This window comes from Monodon monoceros, unplaced genomic scaffold (assembly GCF_005190385.1).
Source record: "Monodon monoceros isolate NGI ecotype Baffin Bay Population unplaced genomic scaffold, NGI_Narwhal_1 Super_Scaffold_18, whole genome shotgun sequence".
In the NCBI taxonomy this organism is placed as follows: Eukaryota; Metazoa; Chordata; class Mammalia; order Artiodactyla; family Monodontidae; genus Monodon; species Monodon monoceros.
This window is the reverse complement of record NW_021703774.1, coordinates 64,683,759-64,704,520: the sequence shown is the minus strand read 5'-3', so window position 1 is coordinate 64,704,520 and position 20,762 is coordinate 64,683,759. Positions and strand designations below refer to the sequence as shown.

Sequence of the window (20,762 nt, the reverse complement as noted above, 5' to 3'; positions counted from 1 at the left end):
CACGATCCCATGAAAGTTGAATTTGTATCCCTGCTATAGCAGTGGGGGAAAAAAATGAGGCACAGGGGAAAGAACTAACTTTTTCTCTTGAGAAATAGATACCCACTCTGGAAGCTGATTTGTTCTTTTGTTCACTCATTCATTCAGCATCCATTTATTGAGCATCTGTTATATGCCAGCTACTCTGCTGTGTGTGAGAGATACAGTAGCGAACAAGGCACATTTCCTGACCTCAAGCAGATGTGTGGGGATTTTAAAACATGCCTGAAAATTCTTTGACCCTCATGCCATTGAGAGATGAGAATTATGATGACTTCCCTTGTGTCTGGGCTGACCTTAGGCACTCACTTATAGCTCATAGAATGCAGCGGAAGTATGTGACTTCTGACGTTGTGGGACTTCTGAGGCTAGGTCCCAAAAAGGGCCAGACAACTATCCCTCACTCTGAGGGAAACCAGCTGCCAAGAAGTCCAGCTAGCCTGACGCAGCCACAGTGGAGAGGCCACGTGTGGGCACTCTGGCCGACAGCTCCAGCTGAGCTCCCAGTCGACAGCCAGCACCAGCCGTCAGCTTTGTGAGTGAGCCATCTTGGACGCCCAGCCTCATCTGACCTTCGATGCCTGCAGCTCACCCCAACTTCTTACTGTAACTGCATGAGAACCCCAAGTGAGAACTGTCCAGCCTCTCCCACGTTTCTGACCCGTAAAAGTGTGAGCAAAATAAAAAAGTGGTTATGTTATAGATGTTGTTAAGTTGTTATATAGAAATAGCCACTGGGATGGTCAGCCTCCAAGAACTGAGAAGAGAGGCACCTCAGGGCACCCAGAGGAGATTGGGCTCAAATCCTGAGAGGAGAAATTGCTTAAATCTTCTGGTTCAGCACTGAACATGAAACATCCAGCTGTCTTTCAGCTTCTATTGCTAACTGGTCCTTGTGAAGGAAGGGATAGGCAAAAGTAGAAGAGAAGAAGTGAAATGAGCAATTTAATAAGGAAGACTTGATTTTACATGCTGCTTTGAGTTTGAGCTGACATTCCCCCATCCATACACACATACACACACCACGCACACAGCAGGCAATGCAGGAGCCTGATTAACTAGAAGTTACCGTCGTCACTAATGGCGCCTACTGCTGTCAGTCTTTAGGCTGGTAACGAATAGTACTCTCTGCTTTAGGTCTGACATCCTGATGAGTTAAACTGTTTGCAAAAGTCTCTGCAGTGGCTTTGCCTCAGGCTTGTCTGTTGAGTGGTTCTGGTGCTAGACAGGGCACTAAAATGAGTAAGGGCTGCAACTGGAAGAGAGAAGCATGCTTCTCATGGTTCCATCACGCTCTGGGTTAGTTGGAAGCAAATGAGGTAGGTGATATTGAGCGGCAACGGGTATGGGCTACGGCCTGAGAACATTTCCTATCAGAGACCAAGGTATTCACTTCTACATGGTGTCTCGCCTTTGCTTTCCCCTTTTCCTGTAGGTATGCATGTAGGAAGCCTTCCTTTCTCTTCACAGAAGAAAAACAGAGAGGAGAGATGACAGTGGTTAATAATGTGTCCCAACTGTTGACCTTACCCTCTTGGAAAAAGAGCAAGCAGTTCAAAGCCTCCTTTCGGTTGCTAGAAGAGCAAAAGCTCTTCCTCGACCAGAATCGACCTTGCTCCTCTTTTTAACCATCAATTATGGTGGAAATCATGATGCTTTCACCAGGAATATCTGTGGGAAGCTCTTGGGATTTTGAGAGGCAGGTTTTTCCTGGTAAATCTTCTTGCTTAATTAATGTTTATAACTTTTTGTCGGTTTGAAATTAAAGAACTTTACCCCTGGGCTGTCCGAGCTGTTAGCTGTCTGTTTATTCTTGCAGGGACCCTTAGGAGCAATTTGCAAACTCATTTAACCTGCAGAACATCTGTTGTAAGAATTGGTGAAGGATCTTCTTCCCCCCAAAGGGGGCGTGAGCGGCAGAAACTTGATTGGGATTTAGGGTTTGTGTTGTCTGGGCCTGCAGTGAGCCTGTTGTTTCACTGAGGTGAGTCCCAGGGTCCCATTATGAGGTGACTTTCCTCCTATCAGAGGTCTGTCAGGATTTTCAGAGACACTGTATCATTGGCACCATCTCACTTTTGAGTTGGAAACTGCATCTGCTAGGCAAATTGGCCCTGGAAGTGTTTTCACCTGCTCTGCTGTGAGAGTCATGTTTGCACCTGAGCTCATGTTTATATCACTGAAGTCCAGTGAGTTGGGGTGGAAGGGAGGATAGAATGATCCAACTCAGTGGGGTGGGTTCTGTTCTGGGAACATCTGAACTCTGCTGGTGGGTGCTAGAAGCCCATCTCGTCTTCCCATCTCTGAGTGGAGTCCCTGCTGAGGTCGGCAGTTGATACCCATCCTTTTTTGTTGTTGTTCATAAGATTCCTTTATTATCTTTTTAGTGTTTACAGGATCTGAAGTCGGGTTTCTTCCTTCTACATATGGTAATTTGAGTCTTTTTCTTGTTGGCTAGAGGTTTACAATTTTCTTGATCACTTCAAATAAACATTTTATCTTACTGATTTTCTTTTTTACTTTTCTATTTCACTTTTTATTTCGCCTCTTTTCTGCTTACTTTAATTTGCTCATTTTTTTCTAGTTTCTTAAGGCAATAGCGTAGGTCAGAGGCTGGCGAGTTACAGCTCATGGCCTACTTTTATACACCCCCTGAGCTAAGAATGGTTTTTATATTTTAAAAGGTTGTTAAAAAACAAAAAACATTTAACAGAGACCGTATATGATCCACATAGCCCAAAATGTTTACTATCTGGTCATTTATTTTTAAAGTTTACCAATTCCTGGCTTTGATCATTGACGTGAGGGTTTTTTGGTCTTTTTAAATATGAGCACTTAAAGAAAAAACAATTCCCTTTAATCACTGCTTTAGCAGCATCCCACAACTTTGTTGCATTAAGTTTTCTTCTTCATTCAGACAAGAGTGTTTTCTAATTCCCCTTGTGATTTCTTCTTTGCCCTATGGATTATTATTTTTTTAACATCTTTATTGGAGTATAATTGCATTACAATGGTGTGTTAGTTTCTGCTTTATAGCAAAGTGAATCAGCTATACATATATCCCCATATCTCCTCCCTGTTGCGTCTTCCTCCCACCCTCCCTATCCCACCCCTCTAGGTGGTCACAAAGCACCGAGCCGATCTCCCTGTGCTATGCGGCTGCTTCCCACTAGCTAGCTATTTTACATTTGGTAGTATATATAAGTCCATGCCACTCTCTCACTTCGTCCCAGCTTACCCTTCCCCCTCCCCATGCCCTCAAGTCCATTCTCTACATCTGCGTCTTTATTTCTGTCATGCCCCTAGGTTCTTCATAACCATTTTTTTTTAAGATTCCATATATATATGTGATATTTGTTTTTCTCTTTCTGACTTACTTCACTCTGTATGACAGACTCTAGGTCCGTCCACCTCACTACAAGTAACTCAATTTCATTTCTCTTTATGGCCGAGTAATATTCCATTGTATATATGTGCCACATCTTCTTTATCCATTCATCTGTCGACGGACATCTTAGGTTGCTTCCGTATCCTGGCTATTGTAAATAGAGCTGAAATGAACATTATGATACCCATCCTTTTTAATGAGAAACATTCTCAGGGACTGTTCCCTTAAACAAACCTTTGTCACCATCTTGTTAAATTCCTTAAGTATGGAAAACATAAGGACATTTTCAGGACTGCTCCAAGTTGTGTGTGGTTTTAAATAAATGGTCAGAGGGTTATATTTCTTTGCAACTGGAGAACTTAGAGGTAATTTAGGTCAGCCCTTGCGTTTTACAGATGAGAAATTTGGGCCTTGGAGAGTTTTGGTGCTTTGCCTGAGGTTACACAACTAGTTAGTGACAGAGCTAGGAGAAGAACCTAGATTTCTTGGTTCTTAAATCAGTATTTCTATTGCACTGTATTGCGTGGTCTAAAAACAGTGCCCTCAAATAGATTTAAAGCAGGGTTTCCACAAAAGGGCTGATCTGTGCCTTGTGGGTGTTTACTGGTATATCTGGCCTCTACCCACTAAATCCCAGTAACAACCATTTCCCCACCTAGGTGTGACAAACATAAATGTCTCTGGACATTGCCAAATGTTCGGTGGGGGGGGGGCGGGCACAAAATTGTCCCCTCTTGAGAACTACTGATTAAAGATAGTGTCTCTTTAAATAAGAAACATTTATGTTAATGCCTTGCAGGAGTGTGTGAGTATAAAATGGACTTGAGTAGCAGTCAGGGGTATGAGAAGACATCCTGCTTCCTGATCACCTGTGACCACCCAGGGTCATGGAGGCTAAGAAGACCATATTGCCTGTCCCTGCATTTAAATGTTCAGATCGTAATGTTACCATAGCAGGGGAGGAGAGACTGCTGATGGGGTGAGGGAAAGGCTTAAGGAAATCAGTAAGGTATTTTGTCTTTAAGGGAAGCAATTGCTATAGACTTTATTATCTGAAGGACTTGTATCCAGAATATACAAAGGACTCTCAAAATTCAATGATAAGAACACATACAATCCAATTTTAAAAGTGTGCAAAAGGTTTGGACACTTCACCAAAGTGGATGACACATAAGCACATGAAACTATGTTCAGTATACTCAGTATATTCAATCATTAGTCATTAGGAAAATGCTAATTAGAACCATAATGAGATATCACTACATAACTGTAAGAATGACTAAAATTGAAAAGACTGAGCATATCAAGTATTGACAGGATGTAGGCGAGCTGGAACTCCTGACATACTGCTGGTGGGAATATAAAATGGCACAGCCACTTGGGAAAACAGGTTGGCAGTTTCTTAAAATGTTAAACATACACCTACCATATAATCCAGCCTTTCCACTTCTAGGTATTTGTCCAAAAGAAATGGAAGCACGCGTCCATGCACAGACTTGTGCATGAGTGTTCATGGTGGCTTTAAACGTAATAGTAACCCAAACTGGAAACAACCCAGATGTCTATCAGCGATTCCTGTTTAGACGCTGCTTTGTGAATGAGACTTTTTCAAATCCTGCCAACTAATCAGGTGTGGTACAGAGACAGGTCAGACTGAGAGCATCTGTTTAGGCTCAAATACTGGCTTTTGCTTTCAGTGTACGTTAGTGTGCGTAGGGTTAGGGTGGTGGCTTAATGGGATGGAAATAATACAGTGATGTTCTGGCCTGGAATCTACACTCTTTGGCTCCTGACGCTGGACAAGTCATTTATTGGGTCTCTCGGCCTTGGTCTTTTCAAATCTAAAATGAAAAGCCCGGATAACGGTGTATGATATGTCAGGTCCATTTTAGCTCTCCCTTTCGGTGCTATGAGTGTGTCCTGAGGAGATCTGAGCAGAGTGAACCTGGCCAGTTTGTTCTCATTGGAGAGATCTGCCTCAATGAAGCACAAAAGCTGTTGAGAAGAAATGCTGTCCATTATTAAGTTGGGCAAAACGTGGGATTCAGGGATTTTTAAAGCTCTGGAAGTCATTTTGTGGGAATCATATTTAAAGCTAAAGCCAAGTGTGAATCTTATTTGCCAGCACCAGGGACCTTAGCCCCCTTGGACTCTGTCTTTCAGTGACCCCTTTTTGACTGTGTGGTCTTTGGGTTTGGTGCTGGGTTCCTGATGATTATCAAGAGAGACCTGAACTCAAGAGTGAGAACATCTAGCATGTTTTGTATTGTCCCCGTTCCTTTCTTCCTGGCATGTAGGATTAGCCAATGCCATGATTGTAAAGACATTTGCTTTCCTTGCCTCTCTCTTTCCTTCCTGTCCGATACCTCAAGAGAAATGCTCCTGATCTAGTAGTATCCCAACAATGCACAGCGGCGTTCTTTGAAAGAAAAACATAAATAAGGAACTTCTGCAGAACTAGAGGAACTGAATTGCATTTTCTTCGCTCCGTCTGTTCGTGCCTGAATGCCTCCTTTGTCTGGCTTCGGGAATGCCCAGGCCTGAGTCACCTTTCCTGGAGCAGATATGGCAGACTGCAGGTCCTCCTACCTGGCAGCTTTGCGAGTGCTTACTTTGTAAGATGGATTACAGACTTTTTGTTTTCTTAATAAAGGGTGTGAAAGATGTGAAGACTTTTTAGATTGGGGTAGCAGCAGTATATAATTTCTGTTCTTGTTTCTATGTCCAGACTCCAGATCTTTCCCAACTCCCATTCTCTACCCTAATTAGATGTTTCAGGTTTGACAATGTACCTGCCAGATTCCTTTTTTTTTTTTTTTTTTTTCCTCAAACAGCTTCTACTTTCTGTCTACTCCAGAGAGCTCCTCCTGTAACTTCAGCATCTTATTCCCAATTGAAATTTAACTTTCCAAGGCTACTTTGGGAAAAAGTTAGGTCTAATTGTCAGACTTGATGCCTGCATATAGTCTGCGGGCCTAGATAAGAAAATAAGCAGGAGGCCGTGGAGACATATTCCATCTTATCCATAATTTTAATGTCATATTAACTGGTTGGGTACCAACTGTTTTCCAAACAGAAAGTTGAATAACACAGAAGGATTTATAACAGTCCTGCCTGGAGTCATTGAAGTTAAAAGTCTTTTGCTAATATGGGTATGGCATGTTAGGTAACCAACATCATGGTTCTTGGCACAGATAGCATAATTCCTTCATAAGGCTTTGTACCGTAGGAAGTAGACTGGCAGTAACGATTCCCATGAAATAAAAGAGATAATTGAGACTCAAGCAGTTAAGTGCCTGAGGTCATGCATATAATAAGTGATGAGACTGACCTTTAAATTCTGGTCTTCAGACTTGATGCCAAGTCTAGTATGTCTTTTATTACCTATGTGCACTTCTATGTGTTTGTTACTTATGCAACTATTCTACTCTTCCCATAAGCTGCTCTCATTAGATTAAAAAAATTAACACTTTATTGGTAGTGTATATTATGAGATAATAGCAAAAGTCAGAGGGACTTCTAATATACTCCTCTTCCACCTGAAAAAAAAGTTTCAGCAGGAGAGAAGGGAGGGGACAGCTTACATCAGTTTCCTTATGGTCCTGCAGCTTCAGGGGTTATGGCCTGGACATTGCTGATGACCCTCATACTCGAGTGTTTTCTCTAGAGCTCCTAGGTGACAAGGCCCAGCAAATGGGTAGAGGTCATTCTTATGTGCCACTTTACTCACTCCAACTCTATCAACACAAGTAACAACAAACCATAAACACTCATGTCCCTATTCATTTCCTTTGGAGATTGGAGGTTTTGTTATATACACCATAGAAGTCTTCAGGGGACCCACCTCAATGGGTTTTTTTATCTTGACTTAAATCCAAGTCTTCTTGTTTCCTTCTCCATCAACAACCACCGCCCCCCCACCCCGCTCCGGCTTTCTGTCAAGGGGTGATGGACAATAGATGGTAGCAACAGTTTCTATGGTAACAGCATCTGAGTCATCTCCTTGGAAACCTGCATAAAGACCTTCCATCTTCAGACCAGCTCAGTGTAACTTGGAAGGTCTTTGTTCCTTTGAATGTATCAGCATGGGGGAGCAAGCTCTCCCGGGCCTTGGCCACTGCAGTTTCCTCTGGCTCCTGATGCCCATGGCACTTTGGGTATAGAGTTGGATTCAGGCAAAGGTGGGGGTTGGTGGGACCTGGAGTGCTTTTCTCAGCCTGACCCATGGCCAGAATGCATTGTCTATGGTCCAGCACCAGATACCCAGCAGATTTAGCCAATAGGCCTCTTGCTTTTTAAAAGGCCAGATGACTCAACCAAGGCTCCCACAGTGACCAGCAATGGATCAGAATAAAGCAATACTACATATGAACACAGATGAGCTGGATATTTTGACATGGTCATGAACAGAATACTGAAATAGGGCACTGTGGGATAGCTTGTAAGAGTCCCTTTCCTTGTGGTGTCCTTCAAATGCAGCAGTTATGTTACTTAAATGAAAGCAGAATGGTTTCCAGCAGCTAAGAGCATTAATTCTCTTGTCATCAACCACGCCAAGTAACAATCACAAACGTTGCCGTTGTGCTTCATATTTTATAGATCATTTTCACATTCAGGACCTCAGTTAATCGTTTATTCAGTTCAACACGTTAATTTGAAACCTACTATGCGCACATATTGTGTTGGAGTTTGGGGCATAGTAGTGAGAAAAAAATAGACATGGTCTGTGCCCTAATGAAGTTGACAGAAAAGAGAATCACGGGCTAATTAGATAATTACACAAGAGCATGAACATTCAACTAAGATCTGCTAAAGGAGAGGGTCCATGGTATGATTAATGTGCATGATATGGGGATTTGACCCATTGGAGACACCTCCCTGAAAAAGTGATGGTTGTACTGACGCCTGATCAACAGGGACTTTTTTTTTTAACATCTTTATTGGAGTATAATTGCTTTACAGTGGTGTGTTAGTTTCTGCTTTATAGCAAAGTGAATCAGTTATATGTATACATATGTTCCCATATCTCTTCCCTCTTGCGTCTCCCTCCCTCCCACCCTCCCTATCCCACCCCTCTAGGTGGTCATATATGTGCATGCCACTCTCTCGCTTTGTCACAGCTCACCCTTCCCCCTCCCCATATCCTCAAGTCCATTCTCTAGTAGGTCTGTGTCTTTATTCCTGTCTTATCCCTAGGTTCTTCATGACATTTTTTTTTCTTAGATTCCATATATATGTGTTAGCATACAGTATTTGTCTTTCTCTTTCTGACTTACTTCACTCTGTATGACAGACTCTGGGTCCATCCACCTCATTACAAATAGCTCAATTTCGTTTCTTTTTATGGCTGAGTAATATTCCATTGTATATATGTGCCACATCTTCTTTATGCATTCATCCGATGATGGACACTTAGGTTGTTTCCATCTCCGGGCTGTTGTAAATAGAGCTGCAATGAACATTTTGGTACATGACTCTTTTTGAATTCTGGTTTTCTCGGGGTATATGCCCAAGAGTGGGATTGCTGGGTCATATGGTAGTTCTATTTGTAGTTTTTTAAGGAACCTCCATACTGTTCTCCATGGTGGCTGTACCAATTCACCTTCCCACCAGCAGTGCAAGAGTGTTCCCTTTTCTCCACACCCTCTCCAGCATTTATTGTTTGTAGATTTTTTGATGATGGCCATTCTGACTGGTGTGAGATGATATCTCACTGTAGTTTTGATTTGCATTTCTCTAATGATTAATGATGTTGAGCATTCTTTCATGTGTTTGTTGTCAGTCTGTATATCTTCTTTGGAGAAATGTCTATTTAGGTCTTCTGCCCATTTTTGGATTGGGTTGTGTGTTTTTTTGTTTTTGAGCTGCATGAGCTGTTTATAAATTTTGGAGATTAATCCTTTGTCGGTTGCTTCATTTGCAAATATTTTCTCCCATTCTGAGGGTTGTCTTTTGGTCTTGTTTATGGTTTCCTTTGCTGTGCAAAAGCTTTGAAGTTTCATTAGGTCCCATTTGTTTATTTTTGTTTTTATTTCCATTTCTCTGGGAGGTGGGTCAAAAAGGATCTTGCTGTGATATATGTCATAGAGTGTTCTGCCTATGTGTTCCTCTAAGAGTCTGATAGTTTCTGGCCTTACATTTAGGTCTTTATTCCGTTTTGAACTTATTTTTGTGTATGGTGTTAGGGAGTGATCTAATCTCATACTTTTACATGTACCTGTCCAGTTTTCCCAGCACCACTTATTGAAGAGGCTGTCCTTTCTCCACTGTACATTCCTGCCTCCTTTATCAAAGATAAGGTGACCATATGTGCGTGGGTTAATCTCTGGGCTTTCTATCCTGTTCCATTGATCTATCTTTCTGTTTTTGTGCCAGTACCATGCTGTCTTGATTACTGTAGCTTTGTAGTAGAGTCTGAAGTCAGGGAGCCTGATTCCTCCAGCTCCGTTTTTCGTTCTCAAGATTGCTTTGGCTATTCGGGGTCTTTTGTGTTTCCATACAAATTGTGAAATTTTTTGTTCTAGTTCTGCGAACAGTGCCAGTGGTAGTTGGATAGGGATTGCGTTGAATCTGTAGATTGCTTTGGGTAGTAGAGTCCTTTTCACAGTGTTGATTCTTCCAATCCAAGAACATGGTATATCTCTCCATCTGTTTGTATCATCTTTAATTTCTTTCATCAGTGTCTTATAATTTTCTGCATACAGGTCTTTTGTCTCCTTAGGTAGATTTATTCCTAGATATTTTATTCTTTTTGTTGCAGTGGTAAATGGGAGTGTTTTCTTGATTTCACTTTGAGATTTTTCATCATTAGTGTATAGGAATGCCAGCAATTTCTGTGCATTCATTTTGTAAACAGGGGCTTTTGCATAGAGAAAGTGAAGACTCAGAGGGCAACTTTACTTACCACCTTGTCCTTATGAGTTAGCTTTTCTTCTGTCCTTGACTTGTTCCTCCGGATGGAACATGATTCTGCATTCCGGGACCATGTTTTCTCATGTCTTGGTATCCCCTGTAGCTGTGCTATTCAATTCAGTAGCCATTGGACACGCGTGAGAATTTAAGGTTAAAGCAGAGTTCAGTTCCTCAGTTGCGCTATAGCCACATTTCAAGTCCTTAGTAGTCTAGTGTGTAAGCACAGATAAAGAGCATTTCCATTATTCTAGAAAGTTCTGATGGACTATTCTATAGCACCCGGTACATATGACACTTAATTGGCCCAAATAAATACGTACTGATTGAGCCCTCAGATTAGCAAAGCCTGTTTCTCATGGGTGAAGCTGAGGGCAGTTACTGATTTGGGAAAAACTGATACTTTGCCCTGTCACCGTTACGAACTATCAGAGAAAAATTAAAGAACACACAACAGCAAACAAGGCACTTTGCAATTCTTAGAAAACCAAAATTAACAATTACCCTATCAAGTTCTGGTCAATAAGATAAGTGAAAGTTTAGGCATTTCCCATAATCTTGGATTCCCCTGCTTCTCCCTCGACTCTTGAGATGCTGAGATCTGAGGAAATGTTACCACCTTTGTGGATATAATACTGTGAGAAAGTTGCAGTTTTCCCCCCAGAACAGACTCATCGTGTGGGCTTTTTCCTTTTGATTATCTGTTGATTTTCATTTACCAAGCCACTTTAAAAAAAAAAAAAGTTTTTTGCTGACACAGACAAGTAGTTTGGTTGAAGGTTTATCTTTTTAAGTTCATGAATCCAGAAAATAAGAAGCAGACATATGCTGTACCCAGGAAATGATAATTCCTGCCTTGGGGAGTTAATGTCGGCTCCTGTAGAGGCTCCTTCGTGGTTGAGGTGGAAAGGGGAGATAGGATTCCTGGATTCTGGAGCCGTGTGATTTTGGCCAACTTGGCTAAACCAAGTTAAGAACCATTTATTTTTCTAATAGGGGTTTTTTATGAGATGTTTTGTATCATTGACTCTAATTTTTTTTTTACTCTAATTTTTTTTTTTAAGTCAGGACCTCATAGGGCTAGGATTTCTGGAGCCCCAGAACAGATCAGGAGGGTGCCACTGGTTGGGAATTACATGTGTCATCATGTGTAGGAATGGGTGAACATGAAAGTTACCGTCACCCCATGTGGCTGACACCTCCCCCTCCCTCACTCCCGACCTCTGCACGCACCATTGCTGACCCTAACAAAGTGTTTCTGATTCTCACTTGAAAATAATCTGAACATGTTTAGGTTGATGGGCCGTCTTCTCATTAAGATTTCATAAAGCTTCCCGCGAGTGTAGAGAAACCTCCCTAGGTCTGCTTGCTTAGAGCCTTTTGTTTGGACCCTGAAGAGGAAGTATGCAGCTTGTTCATGAGAGTCACAGATGAAAATTAAAGTTGAGGGCACTTGGAACCCTAGCAAAGGCCGAAGATTTTGAGGTGAGCTCTAGGGAAGTGAGCACGTAGGAGTAGGCAATAGTGTACAGAGCTGAGAATGCCAGAGGGGAAAGCAGTGGGGCTGGTAGACAAAGAGGACCGTGAGAAACTTGGACTTGGGAGGCAGGGTTGGCAAGTTGGCTCCACCACTGCCTTGCTGACTGACTAGTAATAGGCAAACATGGTGGTCATTTTACAGTAAGGAATATGAGGCCTTGAGAATCTACATGGATGTGTTTTCTGCAGAGGCTGGCGTGTCATGAGAGGCTGGGATTGGTGAGCGGTGACAAAGGAGAAAGGATGTGAGGATAGTATGTTCTAAATTGTAAGTTACTTTTGTTGCAGTACTGTATAGTGTAGCGCTGTTTACAGAAATTACAACTGTAGACCACTATAACCGGGGCACAGGGCTGGGCTTTTTACCAACCCAATCCGTAGAGTGGGCGATGTCGTCCTCCTTTTGCAGGTAGAGAGACTGAGGCTTAGAAGGCTTGAGTAACTTCCCTGGCCTCACACAGCTGATAGATGCCAGATCTTTCTCCAAGGCCCTATTTTTGCCACTATTCCTGCTTCCTCTCCAGAGAGGCCCTTTGTGATCCATTTCAATTCGGACATTTTATGATGCTGTCAAAATGCTTTTCTTCAAAAGGCCCTTTAGAAAGCTGTTAGAGCTCCAGGAATAGTACAGATTGAATATGCTCATCAGTTAAACATATTTACATCTCCCTTGGGGCTGTGGAATCAGGAGGGTTAATTAACATCTGTCAGGCTGTTCTAAAGTACTGGGAAGGACTCAAGATGACCTTGAAGAGCATTTTATTTTGAGGTGGCTCCCAGAGTTTGTATTATAGATTGGTCAATCTTTTCCCCATCTCCGACCGCTTTTATTTACAAGGGCTCTTTCTCCGGAAGCTGGGATCTACATCTTTCCTGTGCTTGTCTGTTCCAGCTGGCCCTGGCCAGACTGAAGTTAGCACCCTAGACCCGTCCCCAAACACTTCTTTTTTCTCCCTCAGCTCCTTTTACTGTTTCTTGCTGAGAGACCTGGGTAGCTGGCCCACGAGAGGGAATTCAGTGTGAGTTACTTGCTGATGAAGGTTTTTTTTTACAGGATAGGCAGTGACTTGCTCTGAGCTATCTACATTCTCTGATCTCCTCTCTCATGACCTTCCGTTGCTGTGTGCAAGGTGTTGATCAGGACAGGAGTTCCAGCCAAGGTGAGAGCTGTAATCAGTGGCCCTAGAGTGAACAAGGTCAGATGGATGGATCCTTTGGAGAATGACCTCTTGTAGCATTGTAAACTCATTGCATGAATGTAATCTCCTATACGAGAGAAACATTGAAAAACAAACAATGCAAGTGATTGTTTTCTGTGTGAGCAAGCTAACCCAGATTTTAAGGGTAGGAATCTGGTTAATAAGAATTCAATTAATTGGAATAGAGATAAGGAGACAGGGGCCAAATTAGCAGCAGCCATATACTGAGTCCAACCCATGAGACTATGTCTGCCATTATGGCAGAGTATCTGAATGATTGTTTTGCTCCACCATCATCTGGTGTGTCAGTAAACATTCCTGCAGCTGTTTTCCTTACTTGGGCTTCTGGACTGAACTGGATCTTCTTATGGATTTAACTCTCCTTCCAAAAGGCTTTATTACATTTGAACTCCTTGTGAGTCCTTGGGACTTGGAGCTGTTGGTCAGAGCCTGTGCTGATGTGGACAATGTTTAATTTACTGTCTCCTTTCTGACCTGCCTCTGTAAATGAATCGTCTTTGAATGCCAGCATTACTCATCCTACTCTACCATGTTTGCTTCTCAACTTCTTTGCTTTCCTTCCTCCTCTCTTGGAGGCGCACATATACTTACACATGTGGGTGTGCGCACACAAGTGTGTGCTTATTATATATGAACAGGGTCTCTTTTCTCTTAAGAACAGAGTGGTTGATGATGCAAAAGTCACTTCTCATTGAGTCTTAGGATCCCTCATGTGTTTGGTCTGAGTCAGGGATTTTGATTTTTTTACCCTGTCAGCTGGAGCCAGATACCTAGAGCTGCTTGTGAATGTACCCCCTTATTTAGGAATTAACTTCTTTTAGGTTATCTCTTAATGAATCCAGGACCTGCAGTCATTTAAACACTTCTTATACTTAAGCACCTTCCACTTGCAGGGTGTGCCCTTCTTGCTCCAGATTATTCCTAGGGGAAACTGATTTTTGTACAAGTTTTTCCCAAGGATTGGTCAGAAAGCTTGTGTGTTAGAGGTGAAAGGGCCACACTGGAGGGGAGATAGATGCACAGAAAGGATACGTGGGGCATCCAAGATAATAAAAACTTAGCTTATTACACAGCCACCCACATTCAGGCCTTGAATCCATGTCAAATGCTGCAGAACCTTCTGGTTGGAGGAGAACAGAAAGGGAGCTCTGGCTGGAACTTGCCAAAAGCCGGGGAGTTAACACATTGGGAGGACAGTGGAAGCCAGTGGGTTTCTCCGTTCACATCTATATGTGATTTTTCTAAAAAGTGCTGTCCGAGGTCACATAAGTGGTAAGAAATCCAGGTCCAAGTCTGGTACAAACATAAGAATTGTCAAAGGCAACATCGTCTGTAGTGATAGTGGGGCAGGGCGGCGGTAGCGGGAGGTGGCCATCTGCTGCCTGTGTAGGTCTTGAGATTAGGTTGCCATATTATAGTGCCATGGATCACCTTGATTGTAACCCCTGGTTGCTGAACCTGACTTAGCCATGCATCTCTTCAGATTTTCTTTAGTGGCCATAGACTTTTCTCTTTTTTATCCAAATTTCAGGGAGGACATTTTTGCCTTTAAGCAACTCCATTAATCAAATGTACCAGACTTATTGCCTTGTTTTCGTTATTTAAAAAATTGACCATGAACTGTCCCCTGGCTAAATTTCGAGCCTGATTTCTAACCGCTCCCCTGTGCTCATTTGCTCCAAATGCACAGGGCTGTTTGCATTTCCTGAGCACTGAGTTGGTACCTGGAGGCCACAGCTCGTGTTCTTGTTGTTCTCTCCCAGCCTCATATTCCCCTCTTACCTTGTCTCCCTGGGCAACTCCTGGTCATCCTTCCATTTTACTATACAGTGTTTATAACATTGAATCAGAATTATTAGACGTCTGTCTTTTACTCACTTGTGTGTCAGCCCCGTGAGATTAGGAACCACATCCTAATAATTTTTGTATGACCTGCTTATAGAACAGTCAGTCCTTATCCCTGTATCTTCCAACAGGACCGTGAGTGGGATATGGGGGCTGTGATGGTGGTGGGGTTGGGCAGGAGAGAATTGATTAAAAAAAAACAACCCAGGTGGGTAGGAGGCACAGGTGCAGCTCCCACCATGCATCTTATCTGTAATCTTTTCCTCTCACTTGAATCTACTTCTACTTCCCTGGGTTCTCCTCTCCTACCTTGGTTTGTTTCCAGGTTGACACATAAGTGGTCTCTTGTAGTTGCATGTTATCTTATATCCATGGCTCAACTTTTAGCTGTAGATGTTTTTGTCTCCCCATTGGTCAAGCCTTTAAGATCTACGGTGGAAATCTTCTGACAACAGTGCCTGTCTCACCTATTGCAGGATTGGTTGATATTCTGGCAGGTACTGGCTGTCATTCTCTGTCGTTGGTATTTCTTTAGGCTACTTCTACATGTGGGTTTTCAGGGAGGGGAAGAGCCCCCACAAACAAGTCTACCACTAGGGTAAATAAATGCGTCTTTGTAGGATTTTTTCTTTTTGCATTTACATCTTTTTTAACATCTTTATTGGAGTATAATTGCTTTACAATGGTGTGTTAGTTTCTGCTTTATAACAAAGTGAATCAGTTACACATATACATATGTTCCCATATCTCTTCCCTCTTGCGTCTCCCTCCCTCCCACCCTCCCTATCCCACCCCTCCAGGCGGTCACAAAGCACCGAGCCGATATCCCTGTGCCATGCGGCTGCTTCCCACTAGCTATCTACCTTACGTTTGTTAGTGTATATATGTCCGTGCCTCTCTCGCCCTGTCGCAGCTCACCCTTCCCCCTCCCCATATCCTCAAGTCCGTTCTCCAGTAGGTCTGTGTCTTTATTCCTGTCTTACCTCTAGGTTCTTCATGACATTTTTTTTTCTTCTTAAATTCCATATATATGTGTTAGCATACGGTATTTGTCTTTTTCTTTCTGACTTACTTCACTCAGTATGACAGACTCTAGGTCTATCCACCTCATTACAATCATCGTTAAATACTAAGGTTTAAATGCTTATATAAGCCTAGGGTATTTGACACAAGGTCAATAACAAAGGAATAGCCCTGGGGTTGGCAGGGTGTGCAGTGGGTATTCACAGTGGCATGTATAGGCTGATGTTTGGTTGATTCCATTAGTACCCTTTCTCTCGGCTTGTAAACTTTGTGGTTTCCATACTCGCTATTGCTCAGGCATCATCATCTTTCCTACTGTTGCTCAGGGACAACCTGTAACCTCTGATACAGTTTGTTTGGTTGTGATTCTCATCTGGGACAGAGTTCACACGTTTGTATACAAGTGGTCTCTCTGGGACCATACCCCTGTGCGCTCTCCATCTTTTCTGAGTTAGATTGCTTTTGGGTGACTGACTTGGGCAACATTTTCAGTCTTTTAAAAGACAGTCCCATGTCCAGAAAGGCATTCCTCAGATGTTTCTGGAGTTGTGAATCAGGCTGTTAATTGTAAACTCTTGAAAGAATGTGCTGGTTTCTCACCATAAGCACAGTGGGCCATTTCTAACAATACCGATATAGTCTCTTATGTTTGTACAGTCAGAGGATGGTACTATTGTCTGATTTTCTTCTCCATGAATTTTTTATTTTTGTGATAGCTTTTGAAAATGTTCTGTTCAAATTTTGTATAATAGTTTGACTTTGCCATTCTTTGTTTCCAATTTCATATAGTTCCATCGTTCAATATTTACATGATTGTGGCTTGGTTCTTACATTTTACTGTGGAATAAGATTGCATATGAGTTTTTTCTTAGTTGAACTGCCAAGAAGTCATTAAAATTTACTCTCAATTATGTTACGTTCACAGCATATAAACACAAAGTCAAAAACCATTTAAAGGTTTTAAATGTTTTTTAAAAGCATTAAAACATTAACATGTGTATGTTATAGGGTTGCAAGTCTTAAGAAAAGTTAAACTTCTCAAATCTGGCTTGTGCAAAGTAGAGTGGATTACGTTTCAGAAAGAAATTTAGCACTTGTATTTCCTAGTTGCATTTATTCCCCGTTTATTTGTAATTTTAAAAATCTGCACTTTGTGCTTGTGTTTTTCTCCAAAGAAACTAAGGCACCCTTAAAAAACCACTTTAACTAACAGCATGCATATTCTAGTTGCATTGTTTGGGTTTTGTTGTCTTTGAGAGTCCCCTTGTAGTTTCTCCCCCTTGCAGAATGTAGTGATGTTGTTTCTGTGGAAACAGTGACTTTACCTATGAAGTTGCTAATGGGGCTCTGTTGTCAGCAACTTGAAATATATATGGGAGGAAAGTGGATTTGTGTAGCAATTCTGGACAGCCCATATGGAGTGTGTGTTTGTGAAGCCATGTGTATGTGATTGTGAAATAAATCCTGCTTCACGGTTTGACTTTAGATCAGCTGGATTCCCAGGTCCATGAGGTGGGAACTTGTAACATATGAAATCAAGTTCCCAGCATCTATGGAAGAAATGAAGGAGAAATAACGTCTCCAGGGTTTGGTATCCAGATACATAAGGCTTGCAGTGTCGGCATTAATACAAATCGGAGCTTTGTAATAATGCATGTAATCAATAGGCATTGATATACAGTAGGCATATAGTTTCGTTGAACTTGAATGCATTTAAATATTCTCTAAATGTAAATGACTTGATGAATAATACAAATTATGACTAATTGATCAGAGCCAGAGTCTGATTAAGTAGCATTCTGTAACTTATATTTCTGAAGGGTGTAGCCCTGTTCAGAGAGGTGGCCTGGAAAGGCTAAGCTCTTGATTCAGTGATTGCGCCCACTTTTGTTTTTGCCCTTCCTCTTTTAGAACCGCATCCAGATCTTGCGGCTCACTCTTTTGACCATTATCAGGATATATGATATTTGATGTTTTTTTAATGGTCCAAATCATTTGGAACCAAGTTTAATGATTGCCTATCTTGATAACTCAACTTTGGCTATTCCAGTTAAAAATGAAGTATCATTACAAAGTAATGAGACAGATAATGATGTAGTTTATGTATTGGTTCTAAAATAACTTCTTAAAGGGTGATTTCCTTAAACTTTCAAGCAGTTCTTTCATTAGAATTTATTATGTTCCCAAGGTGACTTCTTTGAGGGTGAACTTTTTTTTGGATCTGTAAGTTCAAGTATACATGACAGAAATCAATCTCTCTGATAAATACTGCCTTAATCCATTTGGGCTGCTATAACAGATACCATGGACTTGGTGGCTTACAGATAACAGAAACTTATTTCTCACAGTTCTAGAGGCTGGAAGTTCAAGATCAAGGCACTGAAATGGTCAGGGTCTGGTGAGGGCCCTCGTCCAGGTTGCAGACAGCCATTTTCTCATTGTATCTTCACATGGCGGAGAAGGTGAGAGAGCTCTGTGGGGTCTTCTTTTAAGGGCACTAATCTCATTCATGAGGACTCTACTCTTATGACCTAATTGCCTCCCAAAGGCCTCACCTCCTAGTAGCATCACATTGGGGATTAGAATTTCAACACAGGAATTTTGGGAGGACACAAACATTCAGCCTATAACACATCATAAATCTCATTTCGTATCAGACAGTGAGATTTTCCATAGAAGTAAAATTTAATCTTCTCCCTCTAAGCATTAGTCCTGTCTTTCAAAATTAATAATCATTTAAGTGAAATATTTCATGACCTGTCATGCCCTCTTTCTTAAAGGAACTTTACAGAATGAAACTTAACTTTTTTTTCCCCATGGCTCAAAGTCTTTATTTTGAATTCTACTTGTAATATTGAACCAAAATAACGAAGTACTGTCCTCAGAGGTCATGGAGGGAGCATAGTGCTAATTGAGTTCCACTTTATAAATGACACAAGTTGCTCCTTTTTTTGTTTGTGCGTTTTTAGTTTTCCTCTACTTTCCATCTCTTTTTTCTGTTTTATCCCTTGATTTTAGGCTACTGGTGTTTGCTTTTTGAAGCCGTCAGTGTGCCTGACTCTGCTAGGCTGAATAATGGCCCCTAAAAGGTGTTTGTGTCCTGGTGCTACTTTACGTGGCAAAAGAGACTGTGCAGGTGTGATTAATCTCCCACGTGGAGATCCTTTACTTACCCTGGTTTTTCCATATGGGCCCAGTATAATCACAAGGGTCTTTCTGTGGGCAAGGCAGGAGATCAAAGAGATTTGACGATGCTAATAAGCTGCTGGCTGTGATGATAACAAAGGGGCCATGAGCCAAGGAATGCAGATAACCTCTAAAAGCTGGAAAAGTCGAGGAAATGGATTCTCCAGAAGGAATACATCCCCGTGGACTCATTTTAGGCTTCTGACTTCCAGAACAATAAGATGTTAAATTTGTGACATTTTTAAGCCACTAAGTTCATGGTAATTTGTTACAGCAGCCATAGGAAACTAATACACTGACCCTGGCTGTTGCCCTCCTAATTTGAGGCATTATATCAGATGACTGAATTTATTATACATATACGTTCTGTCCAGCAAACATTTGTTATCAATTTTGTATCAGGTGTTCAGAATGAAATAAGACACAGTGTGTCCCACATTCTCAGTTTTGCTGTGCACCTAGTCCAATTGGGAGATTGAGCTGGGAAAAGACAGATAAAAGTATCTTTGCAATCTAATCTATTAGGTGCTGAAACTGAATACAGAATGAATACAGAATAAAGAATGGTAGGAATTCAGAAGAAGAGGCAACTATCTTATTTTGGGGGATCCAGAATGTTCAGGTCTTAGAGAATGAATGTGTATGTGATTGGTGGGGAGAGGAAGTGTGAAAGGGGAGTCATGCCCGACTGAAAAAGTGGTAGATGGGCAAAGCCCATTGCAGGTAATGCAAAATTCATAAATCACCTTCAGTTGATTTTCTTTTGAGGGAAGTAGATGAAGACCCTGCATACACTCACACCTGTTTTGGTTTTCCAAGGCCCTCTTTGCCTTTTGTCCTGCATGTTGGCTGGATATTTAGTCCTTCAAGCTGCAAAATTTTACCCAAGGATAAGAGAAGCATCAATTACCTATAAATATAAACCAAATTAACACCTAACTTGTGGCCAGTGTACTTTCTGGAATATTCCTGAAGCCCTCATTCTTTCACTGACTATAGCAAAGAGCAGCTTCTGATCCTAAGATCAGGGTTCTCATAGGTATCCTCATTAAATCTTTTAACAGTTAATAGTGTCATAAAATGTAACCAGTTTCACTTTTGGTTCAAATTCCATTTTTTTTGAGGGGGTAACTTCATCATGGTAATAATTCAGTGATATTCTAATGGGAAGATTTTGTTAATTCATGAGGGATTGAAGAACACAATCATATTTAGATTAGCTTGTATTTTAATGAAGGGAAAATAGGGCATCTGGTTCACCAAGACTCTATAGCTACTTTAATTGCAAATTGTGTAGAATGATTTAGCATCCCTGTGTTCCTGCTTAACAGTTATCATCACATCCGGACTATTTACTGAGTACAAGTGCAAAGCATTGTTTAAAGTGCTGTGGGAGGTGTAAAGCTACTAGTAATCTTAATAGTAGCATAAAAAACATTTAATCATTTAACCCATTTATTGAGCCATTTAACTGAGCCTAAGCACTCTTCTAATCTCTTTAGATCTATTATCTTGTTTGATCTTCAGAAGAATTGCTTACTTGCTGCTCTACTCTATTTTTTTCACCTCTCTCTCTCTCTCTCTCTCTCTCTCTCTCTCTCTCTCTCTCTCTC

The 20,762-nt window shown here is 41.5% G+C and overlaps 1 protein-coding gene across 7 annotated transcripts in view; it reads left to right on the top strand.

Moving 5' to 3' along the window:
* CUNH1orf226 (chromosome unknown C1orf226 homolog) overlaps positions 1-20,762 on the top strand; it is a 306,178-nt gene that overhangs the window by 163,741 nt on the left and 121,675 nt on the right. Inside the window, exon 1 of one of the 7 annotated variants that reach the window (XM_029229289.1) lies at positions 18,380-18,425. The exons of the other annotated variants lie outside the window; for them this stretch is intronic. Within the exon in view, the coding sequence (XP_029085122.1) occupies positions 18,414-18,425 (12 nt within the window). The 5' untranslated portion in view covers positions 18,380-18,413. Of the gene's footprint in view, positions 1-18,379; positions 18,426-20,762 lie in introns of those variants that run through there. 7 annotated transcript variants of the gene reach the window in all.